Consider the following 23,066-nt stretch of genomic DNA (forward strand, 5'->3'; position numbering starts at 1 on the left):
CAGCAGTCAGTGAATCATTTGGCTGATCCCGGCGGCGGGGTGTTCGCGACGGTGTTCCGCTGGTGGTACCGTGCAAGAGGCTGAGTGTGAGTGTGTGTGTGGTGCGTATAGAGTGTGTGTGTGTGGTGCAATGGTGTTCCGCTGGTGGTGCCGCGCAATTGGTTGGTACCAGCAGCAGTTTCCTTATTGAGACACCCATCACTTGGGTGTCCCAATATGGCAGTCGGTGAACTTCCTCCACTTGGAATTCTGGGATATGGTGACATCTGGACAGAACAGGAAATGAAAACATTACAAGGCAATTATATAAATAGATACACATGGTAGGAGAGCTTAGCCCTAGAAAGCGAGCAGAAGGGCATTATAGCTGAGGTTTTGATCTAGAGCATTTAGATACATTTCCTGTGCTCCTCTTATTAGTAGGGTTTCTATGAAGCTCCATCAGTCAGTATCTTCCCTGCGTGCTCTTATGGGCTGTGCATTCACAGCGTGGGTCTAATAAAATGGATAACATCAGCTTGAGTGTACACACATCTGATAAGATTGCCGTATAATGGAGGACATTCGTATGTGAGCAGATCATTCGGATGGTTGTGATTTCTAACTTTTAGTGAACTATGACTGACTGAGCATCTGGATATAATAGGATCTGATATTTTGGCTCTTTTTATATGTGCTGTGTATTAATCGGTATGAACAATGGAAACCTATTTCTTAGTAAATTTATTGGCTCTTGCTGTTTTCTGTTTCTTAGTCAGTTGGCGATTCTTGTACATCTGAGTCAGCAAGGGTGGAACCGTCCAGCTGCTCGGTTACAAAACGTCCTCCACTTACTTCCACTTCTGTTTTTGCTTCAAATTTACTTTTTTTTTTTTGTTTGTTCTTTTGTGTTTTTTTACAGTCATTTTTTAAATTTTACTTTCATCTTTTTATTGTTTTTTTTTGTGTGGGAATTGCTAATTGATACTAGAAAAAAAGAAGAAAAAAGATATGCATACAGTGGGATCAACCAAATGTAATAAACTTTAATTATGCCATAACATGTCACTTCACATAGAGGCAAAAACAAGGGGGGGAACAAACATTTAAAAACATTTAAAAACCTAATGGACCAACCCTCATCCCCCAAGATACAATGATAGGGATCCTTATATCAGTATACAAAATATATGCAACAAATACAGAGAACATCAGAACAAGCAGCAAAAAGATACAATAATAGTGCAAATACTTAATGTCCTATGCTGCTAAACCAGTCCCAAATGCCCTAGACCCTACATGTAACCGACTCTCCTAGTTCAAATAGCAGGCATGGAATAGAATTATACCACACAGGTGATATCGGGCTTGTGCGCAAGCGCACCGGTTACCATGGAGGGGACACCAAAGGGAGCCTCCTGACATGCGCAAATGCACGGCACAAATAGGTGTCTGTGCGCCTGCCTGCTAGTTGGAGTATCCACCTCTCGTGTCTCCCCTTTTCCTCATAGTTTGTAAGCTTGCGAGCAGGGCCCTCACTCCTCCTGGTATCTGTATTGAACTATATTTCTGTTATGCTGTAATGTCTATTGTCTGTACAATTCCCGTCTATAATTTGTAAAGCGCTGCGGAATATGTTGGCGCTATATAAATAAAAATTATTATTATTATTATTATTATTATTATACAGTTGTCCCAAGAGACTAAAATGTACTGTTAGACCACACAGATATAAACGATATAACCGGCCTACTTCCTTCCTTAATGCAAACACCCCATACTATACATTACCACAATAAGGAACAACGTCCTAACCAATGAGGAGCCCATATGCTGACAATGCAGAGCGGTAGATATGCCCCTAAGAAAGAATATAAAGGCTAGCAGGCACAGCAAGAGCGTGTGCCCCTGAGTGCAGCCGGGGTGTGAAGGGAGTAAGGCCGAAGCAAAGGAGGCCTAAGAGAGGGGGGATGGCGGCCCCACGCGTATCGACGCTGCTAAGGCGTCTTCGTCAGGGGAAGGTAGTGAGAATAATCCCCAAGTATGCCCCTTAAGTATACAACATAATCAAACGTAAGTAGATATCACCTGTGAGGCTGACGGCGGCATGATGCTGACCTGGCGGCGTTCAGTGTTGGGTGAAACTTCCGGACATGCGCAGATGCATAGTACCCATTAGCACTGCGCGCCCGCTCGTTAGTTCCAATGTACGGCATCCTACTACGTAAGCGCCGCATAAGTCCATACACAGGACGCTGGATACCCTGCAATCACTCCAGGGCTTGTGCGCAAGCGCACCGGTTACCATGGAGGGGACACCAAAGGGAGCCTCCTGACATGCGCAAATGCACGGCACAAATAGGTGTCTGTGCGCCTGCCTGCTAGTTGGAGTATGCATCGTCCATAGGCGCCGCATGAGTTCATGCAGTGGACACTAATCCTTCTGCTATGGCCACGGGACTTGTGCAAAAGCGCTCAGATGACCATGCAGAGGACGTCCACACATGCACGCTCGTGTCCTTAGCCAGGACTGCAAAATATGCAAGCCTGATAAGGGACAGAAGCCCAGATTGTGTATCCATAATGGCCCCAAAGGAGCCCGGGCCTCTGGTATGGATGCGCCAGTCCTCTCACCAGCAGAAACGGCTTATCAGTGTGCACGCATCGCACAGGTCCACAAATCTAATTTACAAGAGCCCTATTTTATATATACGCAGGCTCATGGAATGCCATGGCAGCAGTGCCCAGGCATACATGATAAGAAATAAAAAGCGTTACCCAAATATGGACAAACAATGTTACACCTCATTCACACTGCATGCATACGACACATAGCTGGTAGTACGCCGGTGGTCATGTGCGAGCGCACAAATTGTCGTAAAAAGAGCGCTTTGGGTCCAAACAATGTATGCACAGATGCTAAATGGCACAGGTGGTGACAAATGTCACCCCATGCCATCAATCACCTTGTAGGAATTTGTAGAGCTAATGAGAAAGGGTATATACATATACAACCGATACAGCGAGTTATTATTGTGTATAATTTTATTATTTCGAGCGAGATGTATCCTACCCTTACAGACAAATCCGGGTTATGCTAAGTCCCTCTTTATTTCGTGAGCGCCATGTGTGGCGTAAAGAAAGGGGAAGAAACCCAGACCCACGATGAGGGTGGTGACACCACCCAAATGGCATATGGGGTTTAACCCTAGACAGTATGCCACCCCAAGTAACAGACCAATAAAGGTACAGTCCACCCCATAAGCTCGGCCAGGCTACAGAGGCAAATAGAGAAAAAAAAAAAAATATATATTATTTATATATACGTAGCAAAAAACCAAAGGGCAACCCATAAATAAACCAGGGATAAAGTAGGGGAAGGGGAAGGGAGGGGAAAAAAAGGAGAAAAAAGAGCGGACACAGCTGGCAACACAATAAAAATATGGTCAAATGCAAATAAAGATAAAGTACAGATGACAACAGTAAGATAGCGGTAAGAAGGTCAACAAGACCTATCCAAGAGTACCAAAATCCATGATAGGTGACAGCCCCAATGCCATTGAACCTGCAGGAAAAAATGGTATAAATGACTAAATCCGCACCAAATATGTACCTCAGAACCTAGACCTGTTTGTAAAAGCCAGTGAATAAAAGTTCTTCATTGATACCTGCCGGAGCCCGACTGTTCAAGTTGTAAATCCACTTGGATTCCCTCCTGAGCAGGTCCAGTGTAACATTGCCACCCCTTATATCCAATTTCACCCCCTCCAATCCCATCACCCTCAAACTCCTGCCGTCGCCCCCATGCGCCTGCAAAAAGTGTCCAGCCACCGATGAGAGTTTTTTCCCTTTCTCCAAGTCTTTCTTGGCCGTATTGATGTTAGAAAGGTGTTGTTGCACCCGGCGTCTCAACTCCTGTGTTGTGTAACCCACATAAATCTTGGGGCACCCACACACCAGGGCATATACCAAGTTCTTAGTGCGGCAGTTAAAATACGCTGGTGGTTCAATCCTGCTAGGGATGTGTGGCAATGTTACACCCGTGTCCGAAATCATAAGGCTACAAACATTGCAGCCACCACATGGGTAGGAACCAAAGATACGGCCACAGGTGTTACTCCTAGAGGACGCACGTTTAAAGTGGCTAGATACCAACTCGTCCTTGAGGTTACGCGACCTCCTAGCCACCATCCTTGGAGTGGGGGCCAACCAAGGGTGGAGTTTGGGTTCCGTAAGCAAAATGTTCCAGTTCTTTTTTAAGATCTCATAGACGTCCCCCCACTGGTTATGGTACACAGTAATAAGATCGATGGTGCGTACACTCTTCTTCTGTCTTTGTTTGAGTATCTCCTCACGTTCACACTGCTGAGAATGTTGGAATGCTCGTGAAACAACTCCACGTGGGTATCCCCTGGCCTGAAACCTCTCCGTGAGCTTCCTAGACTCTGCCCGAAAATCCTCCTCAGCAGAACAGTTCCTCCTCACTCTCAGGAACTGTCCTTTAGGTATACTTTTACGAAGGTGAGTCAATTTGCGAATTGATACTATTCGTAAAATACGATGTGTGTGCGAGCAGACTCGTTGCTCGTGTTTTCCAGAGCACGCTCGGATGGTCTCTGAGTATTTTCGACGTGCTCCGGTATTTAGTTTTCGTCGCCGCAGCTGCATGATTTACGGCTGCTAGACAGCCTGAATACATGTGAGGAATTCCTGTTTGTTAGGGAATTCCCACATTTATTCAGGCTGTCCAGCAGCCGTAAATCTTGCAACTGAGGCGATGAAAACTAAATCTCCGAGCACTAACAAATACTCCGAGATCACCCGAGCGTGCTTCGGGAGACCCGAGCATCAATGCTATTCGGTTATCACTAATAAGGAGCCCTTCACGGGTCAAATATGAATGGCAAAAACGCAGCAGTTTTCCAATTCAGTCAGGAAAAAAAGCAATGTGTGTGCGCGAGATTTCTGAAACATATAGACTTTGCTGGTGCTGCAAAATGCAGCTTAAATTTTGCATAAAAAAGCAGAAAAATGCAGGGGCTGGTTCAGAGACTGTTGGAACAATCCGGATACATGCAATACTCAGATAGGCACACGTTCACAATCACGTGTCTCGTATACTGATTCGGGGGCTGGCTGCGCCTGCCGCACACAGACCTGGAGACTTGGTTCACACACTGGCTGCACTAGATCCAGGACTTCGAGGTCAGGACTGGCCGCACAAGAACCAGAACCAGGGGACCTCGAATTTCACTAGCAGAATACCACACCATCTAATGATTCATGGTACATTAGCACCTCCCTATTGAGGAGGGTGCCTTTTAAACAAGATGCCTCACTGGTATTGGCTGGGAGGCATCTTGTTGGGATTTTCATATTGTATGATTTTCATATTGCTTACATCTGTTACTTGCCACAGGTGAGTTTGAACGAGCATCACATGCTTGAAGCTAAGTTGTGTAGCTACAATTGAAAGGTGCCAACAATTTATGTCAAGGGTGCCAACACTTTGTCATAACACTATACGTGTGTGTGTGTATATAATGTTTACATAATGTAAATGTTAATTTAGTAACATAGTAACATAGTTACAACTATAGATAACTAATTGTTATCATCCACCTCTCGTGTCTCCCCTTTTCCTCATAGTTTGTAAGCTTGCGAGCAGGGCCCTCATTCCTCGTGGTATCTGTTTTGAACTGTATTTCTGTTATGCTGTAATGTCTATTGTCTGTACAAGTCCCCTCTATAATTTGTAAAGCGCTGCGGAATATGTTGGCGCTATATAAATAAAAATTATTATTATTATTATTATTATAGTTAATAAGGCCGAAAAAAGACATTTGTCCATCCAGTTCAGACTATATTCCATCATAATAAATCCCCATATCTACGTCCTTCTGCAGAACCTAATAATTGTATGATACAATATTGTTCTGCTCCAGGAAGACATCCAGGCCTCAATTTCTTGTAGATTTTTTGAAGGCTCCATTTTTTTGATCAGCTTGTAAGCAATTGTGAAAGACTAGATGGTGGCCCGATTCTAACGCATCGGGTATTCTAGAATATGCATGTCCACGTAGTATATTGCACAGCCATTTCGTATATTGCAGAGCCACGTAGTATATTGCACAGCCGCGGAGTATATTGCACAGCCACGTGGTATATAACACAGTCACGTAGTATATTGCCCAGTCACGTAGTATTTTGCACAGCCATGTAGTATATTGCCCAGTCACGTAGTATATTGCACAGCCACGTAGTATATTGCCCAGCCACGTAGTACATAGCACAGCCACACAGTATATAGCACAGCCACAGAGTATATAGCACAGCCATAGAGTATTTAGCACAGCCCATGTAGTATATACTCGCCTTCCGTCCAGCCACGTAATATATTGCCCAACCACGTAGTATATTGCCCAGTCACGTAGTATATTGCCCAGTCACGTAGTATATTGCACAGCCACGTAGTATATTGAACAGCCACGTAGTATATTGCACAGCCACAGAGTATATAGCACAGCCACAGAGTATATAGCACATCCCACGTAGTATATGTGCTGCGCTGTTTGCTGCAGTCGCAGCCATCATCAATAACCGTGGCCGTCATCACTGACTGCGGCCGCAAATTTAGTCCCCGGCTTTTGACAGTGGTAGGCCCAACAACGTCCATGGTCCCATGGTCCCGGCCGGCTCCGCCTTCCTCATGGCGACTCCACCCCCTTTGCAGCGCGCCGGGCCTGTACTGGCTGGCCGCGGCCTGTAATTTAGTCCCCGGCTTTTTGGCAAGGTAGGCCCAACAACGTCCATGGTCCCGGCCGCCTCCGCCCTCCTCATGGCGACTCCGCCCCCATTGCAGCACTTCTGGCCGGGCCTGTACTGGCTGGCTGCGGCCTGTAATTTAGTCCCCGGCTTTTTGGCAAGGTAGGCCCAACAGCGTCCATGGTCCCGACCGCCTCCGCCTTCCTCATGGCAACTCCGCCCCCTTTGCAGCACTTCTGGCTGGCTCTGCATACTTCCTGGCCTCCCCTGCCCTTTTGTGTATGCCCACTGGCTGGCCGTGACCAATGAATATCCGGGACAGACAGATAGACGGAAGGGACCCTTAGACAATTATATAGTAGATTGCACTTTTCACTTTGTCTCTGCACAGATACTGCTCCACTTCTCCTCATAAAAGTCCATGTTTACTAGGAATCCTTTTTTAATGCCAGAAATGTCAAAGTTTAAGGGGGAGTGAACTTCTTAGTATTTGAAAATAAATCTTTTTGGAAGCTCATCTTTACTTTTGATCTTAGAAAAGCTCCCATGCACCATTTAAGGTCGGTAGAGGCATTCTGACAACACACATACTCATCATTTGAAGGATGAAGTCGGGGGAGAAAATAATTGGGAATGATTTAATTTTTGCTATCCCTGAAGAGACCAACCACTGCCAATTGTGTGCAATGACTTGCTCCAATAGAGTTTTTAATAAAAAAAATAAATACTGGAGCATGTTGGTTGAGGAAAACAATATCCATTGTCATGTAACCTAGATCTATATACAGACCAGAACTGTACAGGATGACTTCTCAACCCAAGTCAAATAAGACGCCACCCCTATGAATGAAAGAGCCTGTAGGGGGGAATAAAGGTCACTTCCTCCTGGCAGTGGGGCTCTCAGTGACAGGTTCTCTTTAAATATTTGTTTTGTATACTTAAAGGGAATCTGTCTGTGGGAACTATACTCCTAAGCCATTATAGGCATGGATGTATAGGGGCATGCACATCATTGAAAGTTTAATAAAATAATATCTTGATATCTGTGATCCGATGTTTTACTCCAGAGAAATCTACATTTTTTATTAATATGTAAATGAGCTGTTAAGATCAATGGGTCGGACTCCGATCTACCAGAGAATCTGCCTCCAGAGATTATTTTGAATTAAAGGGGGGCTTTAACCGTATTATGTATTTGACAACCAGGTTTTTCTGTTTTATTTTTCAGATGTAGAACAGATGGCCATAGATTGGTTAACTGGGAACTTCTACTTTGTGGATGACATCGATGACCGAATATTTGTCTGCAATAAAAACGGTGACACCTGCGTCACTCTTCTTGATCGGGAACTATATAATCCCAAGGGTATTGCTCTGGATCCAACCGTGGGGTAAGGCACTGTGATAAATCGTTCAGGAAAATACTTATTTATTCACGGCCAGTAGTAGTTGGGTAAATACCTGCACATCGTTTCATTGGTCATCACCTGTTCTGCACCTAACAGAGATAACTATGATTTGACATTGGCAAAGGGTTAAAGTTGTTTTTTTTTTGGACAGTCTGGTCTGATGAAGGCCACATGAAATATCCTCTATCTAATAATTTACCTGCAGAGTGCAGAGCTTTGGAGACAACTGCCTGGCTTTCCTGAAGTAGTTTGGGCGTTGGGTTTCCTCCTATAATAGGCACTCACTCTGAAGCCCTCCATATTCATGAACTGCTGGCTTTCCTACCAATAACTTAGATATTTCTCCCTAAATAAAGCATATGGAGATAGCTGATATTCAACTACAGGAGGAGTTGGCTGCTAAAGAAAGGAGGGCTCATCTTCGGCCCACACAGCACGTTAGGGCGCTTCATCCAGCCCATGTTAAGGACGCAATGCCATAACATGAACTGTAAAATACAGTTGTGTGTATGCACCCTATATGTGTGATTTTTATCCAGACTACTGCATAAAAGCCTCCATTATACAGAGTTTCCGTATTACTTCATGCGGCTGCTCTGGGGCAAATTCTCTTTAAAAAAAAATTTTCTGTTAGATTTTTTGTTTTTTTGTTAACAAAATCTAACTGTTCCTTCTGATTAGGTAATTGTAAAAATGATCTAATTTTCAATATCTCCTGACCTGATTGCCTTTGCGTAATTATGCTTACGCCATCTAGAATAGGAAATGTCGCAAATGGTCAAACATTTCTGAAGAAACAAAAATAGGTGTTGAGCAATCTAAACTCTACACAAGCTTAAAAAAGAACATGAAGCAATCTTATAAGCTGAATGATCTTCTATATGTTCCTGAACTTTGCCTTGTGGTTCCCCCAGCTGTGCTTCCAAGAACTAATATGAGTCAGGCCATGTACGCTGACAAAAATACTATATTGGAAAAGATATTATAAAATATAGGTAAGATGGGGGGGTTCAGCATAATCTAGTGATCTTAGAACATATCACATTGCATATGAAAACTGATTTCTAAGTTCTGTTGAAAAGACAAGTTTTACAGAAACATTTTTTATTGTTAGTCATACATTGTTTTTATTCACTTAGTTATAGGTAAATGTTTTTATCTACTTCTCAAAACTGGATCAAGATGTTCCACAATATTGCTTAACAAGCAAACATCTGATCTGTTAGCCCTTTGTTATATTTTGTTGAGAAACCGAAGAAACAAACGCTCCCAACCCTGGTGCACCAATGCTTTTTGAGCTCCGTTTGTGTTTATAATACAAGACCGTTGGTGTACTCATAAGATTATATGGCCATGGGCAGATGTGGTGACTTAAACCATACTGAAAACCTACAGTACAGTGCTATACCCATGGAGAGGGTATTGGAATATGTACATTATAAAATAACTAGATGGAGGCCCGATGCTATCACATCAGGAGGGCGGTAATTTCGCGATGGAGGCAGGCATGCGGTGCTGTTGTTGCCTAATGGCATCCTGTGATAATCTAATGACTTTTGCATCAGGGGACTCATGTGCTTGACGCCTACGCTTATATGCATTGTTTTTATCCCAGCGATGCTGTTGCTCTTGAATTCAAGAGTCTCATTTGCCCTTTGTTGTCTTCGACGTTGTGCCTTTGCTGCTTTCCTTTCGTTGTCATTGGCATACTTTTTAGGAGGAGCCATCTTGGCGTTGATTTTAAAAGGGGTTTTCACACGAGGAGATCACAGAGGATGCATCACAGAGGATGCAGGAGATCACAGAGGATGCATTTTGTGAGGTAAAATATTTTTTAGAAACAGTCAGTGAAATATTTTACCTCACAAAATGAATCCCCTGCTGTAATGTCAGTATTATCTGCCCAGGAGATGTGGTATGCTCTGTACACGGTCAGACACAGTCAATTTTTAAAATGAACTTTCGTTTGTGGGAAATCCCCTTTAATGTGACCAGCTTCCTCTGCCTGTAGTCACGTTGCGCATCTGCCACCGGGATCAGCCGAATCATTCACTGCACCTGCGTTTAATTTGTGCAGGCGCAGTAAATCAGACTCCGCCATCTTTGTGCAGACAGATAGCGGCGGTCACAATAAAACTGCGCATGCGCTCCTCCTGTACAAAGATGGCGGCAGTCAGTGAATCATTCAGCTGATCCCTGCGGTAGCGTGTTCATGACTGTGTTCCGCTGGTGGTACCGCGCAAGAGAGTGTGTGTGTGTGGCGCGTGCGGCGTATAGAGTGTGTGTGTGTGGTGCGACGGCGTTCCAGTGGTGGTACCGCGCAATAGCTTGGTACCAGCAGCAGTTTCCATATTGAGACACCCATCACTTGGGTGTCCCAATATGGCGGTCGGTGAACTTCCTCTGCTTGGCATTCTGGGATACGGTGACATCTGCACAGAACAGGAAATGAAAACATAACAAGGCAATTATATAAATAGATATTGTGCCATACTGAGAAACAGAAGAAACCCTCTCTACTCTTGTGCACCATTGCTTTTTGAGCTCCGTTTGTCTGTTTATACCACAAGACCGTTGGTGTACTCATAAGATTATATGGTCATGGGCAGATGTGGTGCCTTTAACCATACTGAAAACCTACAGCAAAGTGCTATACACATGGAGAGGGTATTGGAATAAATAGAATATAGAAATTCTTTTGCACCTAAAGAACAAGTGGTGCTGCCCAAAATGCTTGTACTTGTGAAGGGATTAGTTATGGTAAGGGTATGCTCAGGTCATAGATTTGTTGCTCTGAAAAATCCACAGGGGATTAGCTGGAGAATCAATGGCAGGAATCCAAGACTGACCCTTGGATATCTGGCTTGTATTTACAGTGTGATATATTATGAATCTGAGCTCAGGTTAGCCCTTTTCATGGGGCTAATGTGCGTGGCTACCCAACGGAGCACCTTTGTGAAAAGTGAATCAATAAGTGACAAAAATGAAAATTTTTCTATGTTTCGGGTTTCTAGTGCTTGATTTAAAAAAAATACATAAAACATATGTGACCTATGAATGTTGCATATTTTTCATATTCCATACTGCTGAACACCACACAGATTTTGGCACAGAATATTTGTTAAACTACATAAGTGTAATAATATCCTTAGAAGCAGAAAATTGCCAACGATGCTGCATTCTCATTTATTAATTTGCCTCTGAACATCGCCTACTAATAGAGTCCAACTATGTGACGCAGAAGAAATGGCCTTCCTGCTTCAGTCTCCCTTCACAGTTCAGCAGTCCTGAACAATTGATTAGGAGAGGGTACCCGATGGGGGCACCGCACATTATATCTATAGGGGGTACCCGATAGGGGCACCGCACATTATATCTATAGGGGGTACCCGATGGGGGCACCGCACATTATATCTATAGGGGGTACCCGATGGGGGCACCGCACATTATATCTATAGGGGGTACCCGATGGGGGCACCGCACATTATATCTATAGGGGGTACCTGATGGGGGCACCGCACATTATGTCTATAGGGGGTACCCGATGGGGGCACCGCACATTATATCTATAGGGGGTACCCGATGGGGGCACCGCACATTATATCTATAGGGGGTACCCGATGGGGGCACCGCACATTATGTCTATAGGGGCTACCCGATGGGGGCACCACACATTATATCTATAGGGGGTACCCGATGGAGGCACCGCACATTATGTCTATAGGGGCTAACCAATAGGAGCACCGTATATTATGTCTATAGGGGGTACCCAATGGGAGCACCGTACATTCTATTTATAGGGAGTACCCGATGGGGACACGGCACATTATGTCTATAGGGGGTACCCAATGGGGGCACCGCACATTATATCTATAGGGGGTACCCGATGGGAGCCCCGCACATATCCATAGGGGGTATCGGATGGGGGCACAGCACATTATGTCTATAGGGGGTACCCTGCACATTATATCTATAGGGGGTACCCGATGGGGGCACCACACATTATATCTATAGGGGGTACCCGATGGGGGCCCTGCACATTATATCTATAGGGGGTACCGGATGGGGGCACATCACATTATGTCTATAGGGGGTACCACAGACATTATATCTATAGGGGGTACCCGATGGGGGCACTGCACATTATATCTAGAGGGGGTACCCGATAGGGGCACCGTACATTATATTTATAGGGAGTACCCGATGGGGGCACCGCACATTATATCTATAGATATCTATAGGGGGTACCCGATGGAGGCACCGCACATTATGTCTATAGGGGGTACCCGATGGGGGCACCACACATTATATCTATAGGGGGTACCCGATGGAGGCACCGCACATTATGTCTATAGGGGGTACCCAATGGGGGCACCGCACATTATATCTATAGGGGGTATCCGATGGGGGCACCGCACATTATGTCTATAGGGGGTACCCAATGGGGGCACCGCATATTATATCTATAGGGGGTACCCGATGGAGGCACCGCACATTATGTCTATAGGGCTACCCGATGGGGGCACCGCACATTATGTCTATAGGGGCTACCCGATGGGGGCACCACACATTATATCTATAGGGGGTACCCGATGGAGGCACCGCACATTATGTCTATAGGGGCTACCCAATGGGAGCACCGTATATTATGGCTATAGGGGGTACCCAATGGGAGCACCGTGCATTCTATTTATAGGGAGTACCCGATGGGGACACTGCACATTATGTCTATAGGGGGTACCCGATGGGGGCATCGCACATATCCATAGGGGGTATCGGATGGGGGCACAGCACATTATGTCTATAGGGGGTACCCTGCACATTATATCTATAAGGGGTACCCGATGGGGGCACCACACATTATATCTATAGGGGGTACCCGATGGGGGCCCTGCACATTATATCTATAGGGGGTACCGGATGGGGGCACATCACATTATGTCTATAGGGGGTACCCCAGACATTATATCTATAGGGGGTACCCGATGGGGGCACTGCACATTATATCTATAGGGGGTACCCGATGGGGGCACCGCACAATATATCTATAGGTGGTACCCGATGGGGGCTCCATGCATTATATCTATAGGGGCTACCAGATGGGGGCACCGCACATTATATCTATAGGGGTTACCCCACACATTATATCTATAGGGGGTACCCGATGAGGGCACCGCACATTATATCTATAGGGGGTACCCGATGGGGGCCCTGCACATTATATCTATAAGGGGTACCCGATGCGGGCACCGCACATTATATCTATAGGGGGTACCGGATGGGGGCACCACACATTATGTCTATAGGGGGTACCGGATGTGGGCACCGCACATTATGTCTATAGGGGGTACCCGATGGAGGCACCACACATTATATCTATAGGGGGTGCACGATGGGGGCACCGCACGTTATATCTATAGGGGGTACCCGATGGGGGCACCGCACATTATATCTATGGGCTCAGCGCTATTTTCTTCTTGATTAACTTCACCGTAATGTGCCTGGTATTTTATTTTGCTGTGATTTCTCTTCTTCATAGCTAGCAAAGTTTTGTAGTGAAATTTTGACCATGTAAATTAAAATAAGATTACATTAAAATATGTAACTGCAAATTGCTATATTAAAGGGAATTTGTCATCAGAAAATCTAAGTGAAACAAAAAGTTTTTTTTTCCTCTGCTCACCTGTGTAAAGTAAGAAGACGGCTTGTAATTCATCAACGGCGCAGAGGAACAGATCCCAGCCGGCTGATGGGTGCTGCATACTTGAGCCAAAATCTAAACTACCGTAAATTTCCAGCACTCGTCTCCTAGACAAAAATAAGCTTTGATTCTTTATTACATCATGTTAATGGTTTTGAACCCGTGATATTGGAGGGCTCTTAGACATGGCATAAGAATCATTTAACATCGTGGGCTTGAAACGCGTAGGATTCTGTCGCTATATTTTCTTGATCTCGGAAGGTTTACATTTTTATACTACACTAAACTTTAACATGATGTAATAAAATCAAAGTTTTTTTGACCTAGAAGACGAGTCCTGGACCTTGTCATGGATCCACTCATTGGAGAATGACCTATTGTTTCAGTTAGATTTTATGTTACATGTATTATTTCATTCACATCACAATCTATATTAACCCCTACCCCAAAAAAAAACAAACTAGAAATCTTGAAATTTTCACACTGGCCTCTGGGACATTTATAGACTTTTACTTCCTGTTCTTTCAGGAAATTCACATGTACATTAGTAGCAGTAGACTGACTTAGATCCTATCTTTTTAGGCATTTAATGATCATGTGCAAAGGTGATTTTGGTGAAAAGGTGAGCTGTGATATCAGCTATCGTAATTAGTGCACACAGTGTGATCAGATGTGTATAGAGGTGTCTGTCCCCCTGCTTCTGATGATAATGAGCCTTCTGAGAAGTCTTCAGGAAGTAGGTCAATAATATTCCCAATGGTCAGTATGAAAATTACAAGTATTTTTTTTTATGCAGATTTGATATGAAAAAAAAAATTGCCAAACATCATTCTGATTATACATGACCTTTTAGGGTATGTGTCCACGTTCAGGATGGCCGGCGGTTTGGACGGAGCGGCAAAATCGCTCTGCCCAAAGCTCCGCCCCCTTCTGGGGACGCGATGATGCCGGATGTGTTCATTGCACACATCCGGTATCATCGCACCCCACACATAGGGCCCTGTGTTATACCTTGCGGCGGTGCAGCATCGCCGCAAGGTAAACGGACATGCTGCGATCTAAAAAGACGCGCCGCATGTCCGGAATCGCATAGTGTTACCACGCATAGTGGAGACGGGATTTCATGAAATCCCCTCCACTATGCTGTAACATCTGGACGCTGCGTGTTTGACGCTGGGTCTCAATGCAGCGTCAAACACGCAGCGTTTCCTGAACGTGGAAACATACCCTAAAAGGCTTCACATTCCTGGTAAATAGGATGATAAAGCCTGGTTGTTTGGTTCTCAGTCTTGGAAATCTTTGTTGTTTTCATCGCTAACGAAAATTCTGATTACCGTAATTTCCGTGAAGAAGGTTTCCATACCATGCCGTGGACTAGGTCAGTGCCTCGTGTCACTCTGATGTGTTTTACACTTGGCTGAGCATGGGTTGTGACCTTACTTTCCAGCTTCTTCCCAATTATTACAGGCTATTTACTATTCATTGACACTTTAGTCGCAGATGGAGGATGCTACGCATGCAGTAATGTAATGAGATGGCTCAGCTTATTGTTTGCATTAACCCTTAGGATATGTGCACATGTCAGGATATCTTGCAGAAATTTTCCTGACAAAAACCGGACATTTCTGCCAGAAATCCGCATGCTTTTTTTCGCGGTTTTTTTCATGCGTTTTTGACACGTTTTTGGTGCGTTTTTTGTGCATTTTTTTCCCAAATGCATAGAATAGCGGGAAAAAGCCGAAAATCTGCAAAATTAATGAACATGCTGCTTTTTTTTACCGCGATGCATTTTTTTCGCGGAAAAAAAACGCATCATTAGCACAAAACATGCAGAATGCATTCTAAATGATAGGATGCATAATGTATGCATTTTTAATGAGTTTTTATAGCGTTTTTATCGCGAAAAAAAAAGCGAAAAAACCTGAACGTGTGAACATAGCCTAAAAGCTTACACTTTTTATACTGGCTGTAAAGGACTTTTGTGCCTTTGCTTCATAACTTGACAGTATTAAGGGGCTAAAGGGGCTGTTAAATATGCGAGGAATTTAGACATGTTACTACTTATTGAGCTAATTTTGGCCATAGTTATATCTTAGTTTTGCTTTGGGTCATTTGCACAAAGGATCTGTCAAATCACAAAATGTGACTCTTCTCCCATGTAATTCTTTTTGTAATGGAAAATAATATCCTAAATTGAAGGAATATGTTAAAAAAAAAAGTTCTGAATGATATGTCGCTTTCTGAAAAAAGAAGCACAAGTTGGATACTTTTTTGGCTTCGGTTTGGCCAACGTATCATGCTTAGTATTTCACATTATGCATGTTAACCATACATCCCTAATGCGACGTGAACTCAGCCTATGGTCATGTTCACACTGTTAGGTTTCTGTCTGACATCTTGTGGTTGGGAGATAAACTTGAAGTAACGCTTTAGTACATATAGGAAAATGCTTCAGCACAAGTACTGAGAGAGGTTAATCGCCCATGATAGATTGATTGTGAGCAGCTGATGAGTTGGGAGTTACCCTGATCACCATATCTCCACCCCTGGGTGTGGTTCACCTAGTAAATTGAGAGCTGTATGTCTCATACATGCCTGTGTGTATGGTGGTGTGCAGATCTCCTGGACTGAATACCTTTGCTAAAAGGACCAAGAAGATGGACTCTAAGGCCGGGTTCACATTGCGTTTACAGCAGCCCGTTCAACACATACGGTAACAGGCTGCTGTAAACGTAAGTGCCGGTATGGCAGCACGCTAGCACAGATAGAGCATCTGCTAGCTCTCTCTGCGCTAGCAGTGACGGACCCGGAAACGCTGCAGCCCGCATGTCTGGGTCCATCACTCAATGACGGCACATCGCTAGCGCACGCCCATTGTGGGCGTGCACTAGCGATGCGTCCGACATAGGAATTAATGGCAGCCTTAACGGACTACGTTACAACCGCGTTATGCCGCGGTGTAACGTAGTCCGCCTAATGGACGCCCATAACGCAATGTGAACCCAGCCTAAGCGAGGAGGGCTAACCAGCACTATTGTACAGACTTGTTACTTTGTTTTACTTTGTGCCAGACCAAGGCTGCGTTTAAGTTTTCTGGTGATGTGGCTTATGAGGACTGCAATAAGCCAGCCGGAGTTTAAACAGAAAACGTTCCTGTGTCTAAACCTTTGAGAAATCCTCCGATCCTCCATTCAGTAATATCCAGTAGAAATACAAAGAAAAAAACCCTACGGCATTTCTGTTTTCTATTTTTATTTGATTATTGTGGCTTTTATATGGATCAAATACATTATTACAATTGTTGGATCTCTTTGTGTACCCTCATATTTATTTTTGTGCGGGTTAAGTTGTTCTAAGCTGCTTTTGAAATGCCATTAATGCTGGGGACATACCGTAGTTTTATATTCATTATGTAATTGCAGGTAGTCTTCTTTGGCTTTGTTTGTTCAAAAGCAAGAGTGGGCAATTCATTTTCCTGAGGGGCCACACATGAGACCGTGACTGTTGTGAAGGGCCAAACTAATAGGCTGAAATTAATTCTGCTCAATATTAATATCAATATATTATAATTATTATATTATTGCTAATTATATTCATTTTAATTATATCACTTAATATTGAGCAGAATCAAGTATGCTGACATCCCCTTATATATTAGAAAACCCTACAAAGTTGTCCTCAAGGCCAAAAAGAGGACATACCCCTAAGCCAAAGACATGAAAGCCAACAAACAAATGGGATGGGTAAATTAATAATATTAAAGAATTAGAGCGTACACAGCGTAGCTGTGTACAAAATCCATACCAGATAGGGGTTTACGATAATCAATACAAAATTTTATTAGAAAATTATAAACAACAACAAGGTATAAAGTGAGCAGGTGATAACTTTTAAAAAAAATCAGTGCAAAAAGATGGTGAAATTGCACTGTGAAGGGAAAACACAAGTCCAAAAAGCAACGCCTGTAAAAAACAATGCTAGATAGATGATACAAGTAGTGATGAGCGAGTGTACTCGTTGCTCGGGTTTTCCCGAGCATGCTCAGGTGGTCTCCGAGTATTTGTTAGGGCTCAGAGATTTAGTTTTTGTTGACACAGCTGCATGATTTATGGCTGCTAGCCAGCCTGAGTACATGTGGGGGTTGCCTGGTTGCTAGAGAATCCCCACATGTATCCAGCCTGTCTATCAGCTGTAAATCATGCAGCTGAGGAAACGAAAACTAAATCTCCGAGCACTAACAAATACTTGGAGACCACCCGAGCATGCTCGGGAAAACCCGAGCAATGAGTATACTCGCTCATCACTAGATGCGAGCAATGGTCACAATATTAAATGCTGATGCCTGATAGAAGGGAAAGCAGGACAGGCACAGTGGCCTGCTACTATGTTAAAAATGCTCTATACATCTGTAATCATAAAATCCATAAGCATAAATAATGCTCAGGGTGGACAATGACAAGTTATAAGCCAAAATGGCCATCTGCTACTACCTTGGGACATGATGACTATGAGATGCAGGCAGTACAGGAAGGGCCTCGACGCGCGTTTCACTGCCTTGGCTTCGTCAGGAGGAACCCCCTTATATATTGTTTGAACCTGAGTTCCGCCCTTTCTTTATATCGTATGAGCTCTACACAGCCCCTTAAATACTGGAAGAGCCCCAACACAGCCTCCCTATATACAGCATGAGCCCCACACAGCCTCTCTATGTACAGCATGAGCCCCACACAGCCTCCCTATACACTGCTTGAGCCCCACACAGCCTCCCTATATACAGCCTGAGCCCCACACAGCCTCCCTATTTACAGCCTGAGCCCCACACAGCCTCCTTTTATACAGCATAAGCCCCATACGGCCTCCCTATATACTGCATGAGCCCCCATACAGCCTCCTATGTACAGCAAGAGCCCCACACAGCCTCCCCATATTGAGCATGAGCCCACACAGCCTCCCCATATACAGCATGAACCCCACACAGCCTCTCTATATACAGCATGAGCCCTACACAGCCTCCCCATATACAGCATGAGCCCCACACAGCTTCCCAATATACAGCATGAGCCGCACACAGCCTCCCAATATACAGTATGAGCCCCACACAGCCTCCACTGTATACGGCATGAGCACCACACAGCCTCCCTCATATGTGGCATGAGCCCCACACAGCCCCCCCATACGCGGCATGTGCCCCACACAGCCTCCCCCATACGCAGCATGTGCCCCACACAGCCTCCCCCATACGCGACATGTGCCCCACATAGCCTCCCTATATACAGCCTGAGCCCCACACGACCTCCTTTTATACAGCATAAGCCCCACACGGCCTCCCTATATACTGCATGAGCCCCCATACAGCCTCCTATGTACAGCAAGAGCCCCACACAGCCTCCCCATATACAGCATGAGCCCACACAGCCTCTCCATATACAGCATGAACCCCACACAATCTCCCCATATATAGCATGAGCCCCACACAGCTTCCCAATATACAGCATGAGCCGCACACAGCCTCCCAATATACAGTATGAGCCCTACACAGCCTCCCCTGTATACGGCATGAGCCCCACACAGCCTCCCTCATGCGCAGCATGTGCCCCACACAGCCTCCCCCATACGCCGCATGTGCCCCACACAGCCTCCCCCATACACAGTATGGGCCCCACACAGCCTCCCCCATACGCCGCATGTGCCCCACACAGCCTCCCCCATACACCGCATGGGCCCCACACAGCCTCCCCCATACGCCGCATGTGCCCCACACAGCCTCCCCCATACACCCCATGGGCCCCACACAGCCTCCCCCATACGCCGCATGTGCCCCACACAGCCTCCCCCATACACCGCATGGGCCCCACACAGCCTCCCCCATACGCCGCATGTGCCCCACACAGCCTCCCCCATACGCAACATGTGCCCCACACAGCCTCCCCCATATGCAGCATGAGCCCCACATAGCCTCCTCATGTCCTGTATGAGGCCCCCATAGCCTCCCGATGTCCAGGATGAAGCCCCCATAGCCTCCCCATGTCCACCCAAACATCCCAAACGCACCTCGGTTCCCTTCTCGCGGTGCTCTGCTTCTGTTCCTGTCTCCGGTGCGCTGATTCTCCGCAGTACACAGCGGATGTGATGAAATGACGTAATCACGTCAGCTATTTCACATGCTGATTGGTGGAGGAAATGGCTGGAGGCCCCTTTTCCACCAATGAAGTTAGCACAGATGGAGACAGTGAGTGGGCGGGCCTGGTGCGGCGTGTGGGCATCAGTTTTCCAGCCCCTGTCTGAGACTGAGACAGTCCTAGGCCGTATGTGGCCCGTGGGCCGAACTATGCCCAGGTCTGTTCTAGAGGGCCTCTGTCAGCACGAAAAGACTGCTCAAACCAATAATGGCATCTTGTAAGGGACATAGTGACTGCAGACTCTTATCAGAAGAGGTAACCGCTTAAAGTTTTGTGAATGCAGATTTCTGATACCTTACCGCTGGCTCACCACATGCTGTCAGGATTCTCTGGTATTGCCGACGAAAGTGGGCATTCATGTGACGCAGATATATGATTTGCATACTTCTGGCCACATTCCAACTTGACATGCTGAATACAAGTAAATTAACCCCTTAGTGACGGAGCCAAATTTTTGAAATCTGACCAGTGTCACTTTATGTGGTAATAACTCTGCAAAGCTTCAACAAATCCCAGTGATTTTGAGACTGTTTTTTCGTGACATATTATACTTTATGATAATGGTAAAGTTAGGTCAATATGTTTTGTGTTTATTTATAAAAAATATCAAAAATTTGAGAAAAATGTTAAAAAATTAGCAATTTTCAAAATTTGAATGATTATCCCTTTAATCCAGATGGTCATACCACAGCAAAGCATTAATAAATAACATTTCCCACATGTCTGCTTTACATCAGCACCATTTGTAAAATGTTATTTTATTTTTTTATCATTTTAGGAGGTTTAAAATTGTAGCTGCAATTTTTCATTTTTTCAAGGAAATTTACTAAATTTATTTTTTTAGGGAACTCTCCATGTTTGAAGTGACTTTAGGGGTCTCATATATTGAGAAATCCCCAAACATGATACCATTTTAAAAACAGCACCCCCTGACATATTGAAAACTGCAGTCAGGTAGTTTATTAACCCTTCAGGTGCTTTACAGGAATTAATGCAAAGTGGTATGACAGAAATGAAAATGTGCATTTTTACCACCTAAATGTCGGTAACTTCTGAACAGGTTACAACAGCCGACAGACTCTAAGGCCGCTATTTGGTCATGAATTGCCACCGCAAACATCAGGACCACAAAATCAAGATCTGAGGGCGCCAATTGGGATAAAGAGGAAGCCCCCACACTCTGTTAACCATATATAATGATGTAGTCACTATTTACAGCAGCATCTAAGGGGTTAAACAGATTTGGACAGTGCAAACACTGATCATGGCTGATGCAGAAAGTTGTCAGCTATAGTGCACAACCGACAGATGCTGGATTGTTACCTGTATGGGGAGGCTATTCTCTTATATGTAAGGTCAGTTAAAAGGCGTATTGGCGGTCATTAAGGGGTTAAGTAAGAGCGAGCACTTCTAGTCGTTATGTGGCCTGAAGTATGGAAATCGCATATTTCATTGGCAATACCGGAGAATCGGTCACATAGTCACCGGAGCAACATTGAAACTCTTTACACCATGCCACATGGGGGTGATCCGAGGCCATCAGTGAGTGGTTCCCCCCAATAACATAATCAGTGGAGTAATAAGCTGCCTCATGACGGTCTGCCTGATGCTGTCCTTAAAAATTGTACTTTTGAGGCACCCTAATGTTTACGGATGGCAGTGATTCCATATAATGAAAAAAGGATCGTCTGATACATTCTAACACAGATGAAAGTGCCCATTCGTTTAGGGATGGCAATAATGTGCAGATAATGGAAACGTACCCCAGTTTGTGACATACTGTTTGACTCTTTTTCATCTCCACCAGAGCGTGACTTATTTTCCCTTTCATTAGCACTGTATATTACTGACTCTGATTAATTGCAATTAGGTTAATACGCATGTAATTAACACCAGCAGAGAACACTGGCGCCCAGTCCTTCACTTGATAAAGAGGCGTCCTGATTCCACCGCAAATAATCCTATATATTTACTGCCATGTATCAGGTATTTATGTCGTATGCATGGTAGAGGCAGCAATGTTGTGACTTGACCCTATGCAGCCTATAGCTTTATTGTACACAGCTGTATCTGTTCTCCAGTAATGTAGGAATGATGTGCCTTATATTTACGAGTATAATGTATGTAAAGTATATTTATAAGGACTTGCCTTTTACAGGAAGGTATTTTTCACCGATTATGGACAGATCCCAAAAGTGGAGAGGTGTGATATGGATGGCCACAACAGAACAAAGCTGGTAGACAGCAAGATTGTCTTCCCTCATGGCATCACCTTAGATCTGGTGAATCGGCTGGTGTACTGGGCAGACGCTTACCTGGACTATATCGAAGTGGTGGATTATGAAGGCAAGAACAGGCACACAATCATTCAGGGGCTGCTGGTAAGTGAGCGTTGGATTGTTTTATACACTCGGTCACAAGCTCTTTTACTAGAAAGTATGGATTTTTTTCCCCCTTCAGATAACACATTACCTTACAAAACATACAGGTCTCACTTAATAAGCTTTTCAGAAGTTTAATGTTAGCTGTGGTATTGCTGTATAGTTGGCTCCATCGTGTGACGGGTGTGTTTTAGGCTTTTTCTGAACAGTTCCATTTATGTCACACTGTCTTATGTGTCTTGTTCTTCTTTTTATTGGATGAACACCTAATGAAATAATCACTGATAGGGTTTCTAAGGTGCCTACATGACAAGGTGCTGTCATATTGTTGGGGCTGTTAGTGACTCGCTCAGCATCTCTGCGTGTATGGTGGATCCATATATATATATGGCAATAGAGGAAATATTAAAAGGATGTCTGCCCATGCCCTGGACAGGTGAGGAAGCAAAAGAGTATACCGAACAGGACAGCATGGGATCACAGCTGATTCTTTCTGTGAGGTAAAACATTTGCGTCTTGTTTTTAAACATATTTTACCTCACAGAATGCAGTAGCTGTGTGTGTGTCTGTATTTAAGGTCCTTAAAAAAAACGGACCGTGTATGGACATAACAAAATGGACGTATGAGGGCGCCTAACAGCTAGTCATTCAC

At 44.6% G+C, this 23,066-nt stretch overlaps 1 protein-coding gene across 2 annotated transcripts in view; it reads left to right on the forward strand.

Moving 5' to 3' along the window:
* The window catches only part of LRP1 (LDL receptor related protein 1), a 439,205-nt gene that overhangs the window by 194,276 nt on the left and 221,863 nt on the right, over window positions 1-23,066 (forward strand). For both annotated transcript variants that reach the window (XM_069758543.1, XM_069758544.1), the window contains exons 7-8: window positions 7,973-8,135; window positions 22,192-22,414. In XM_069758543.1, coding sequence (XP_069614644.1) covers window positions 7,973-8,135; window positions 22,192-22,414 — 386 coding nt within the window. The remainder of the gene's footprint in view (window positions 1-7,972; window positions 8,136-22,191; window positions 22,415-23,066) is intronic.

Source organism: Ranitomeya imitator, chromosome 3, assembly GCF_032444005.1.
Source record: "Ranitomeya imitator isolate aRanImi1 chromosome 3, aRanImi1.pri, whole genome shotgun sequence".
Classification (NCBI taxonomy): Eukaryota; Metazoa; Chordata; class Amphibia; order Anura; family Dendrobatidae; genus Ranitomeya; species Ranitomeya imitator.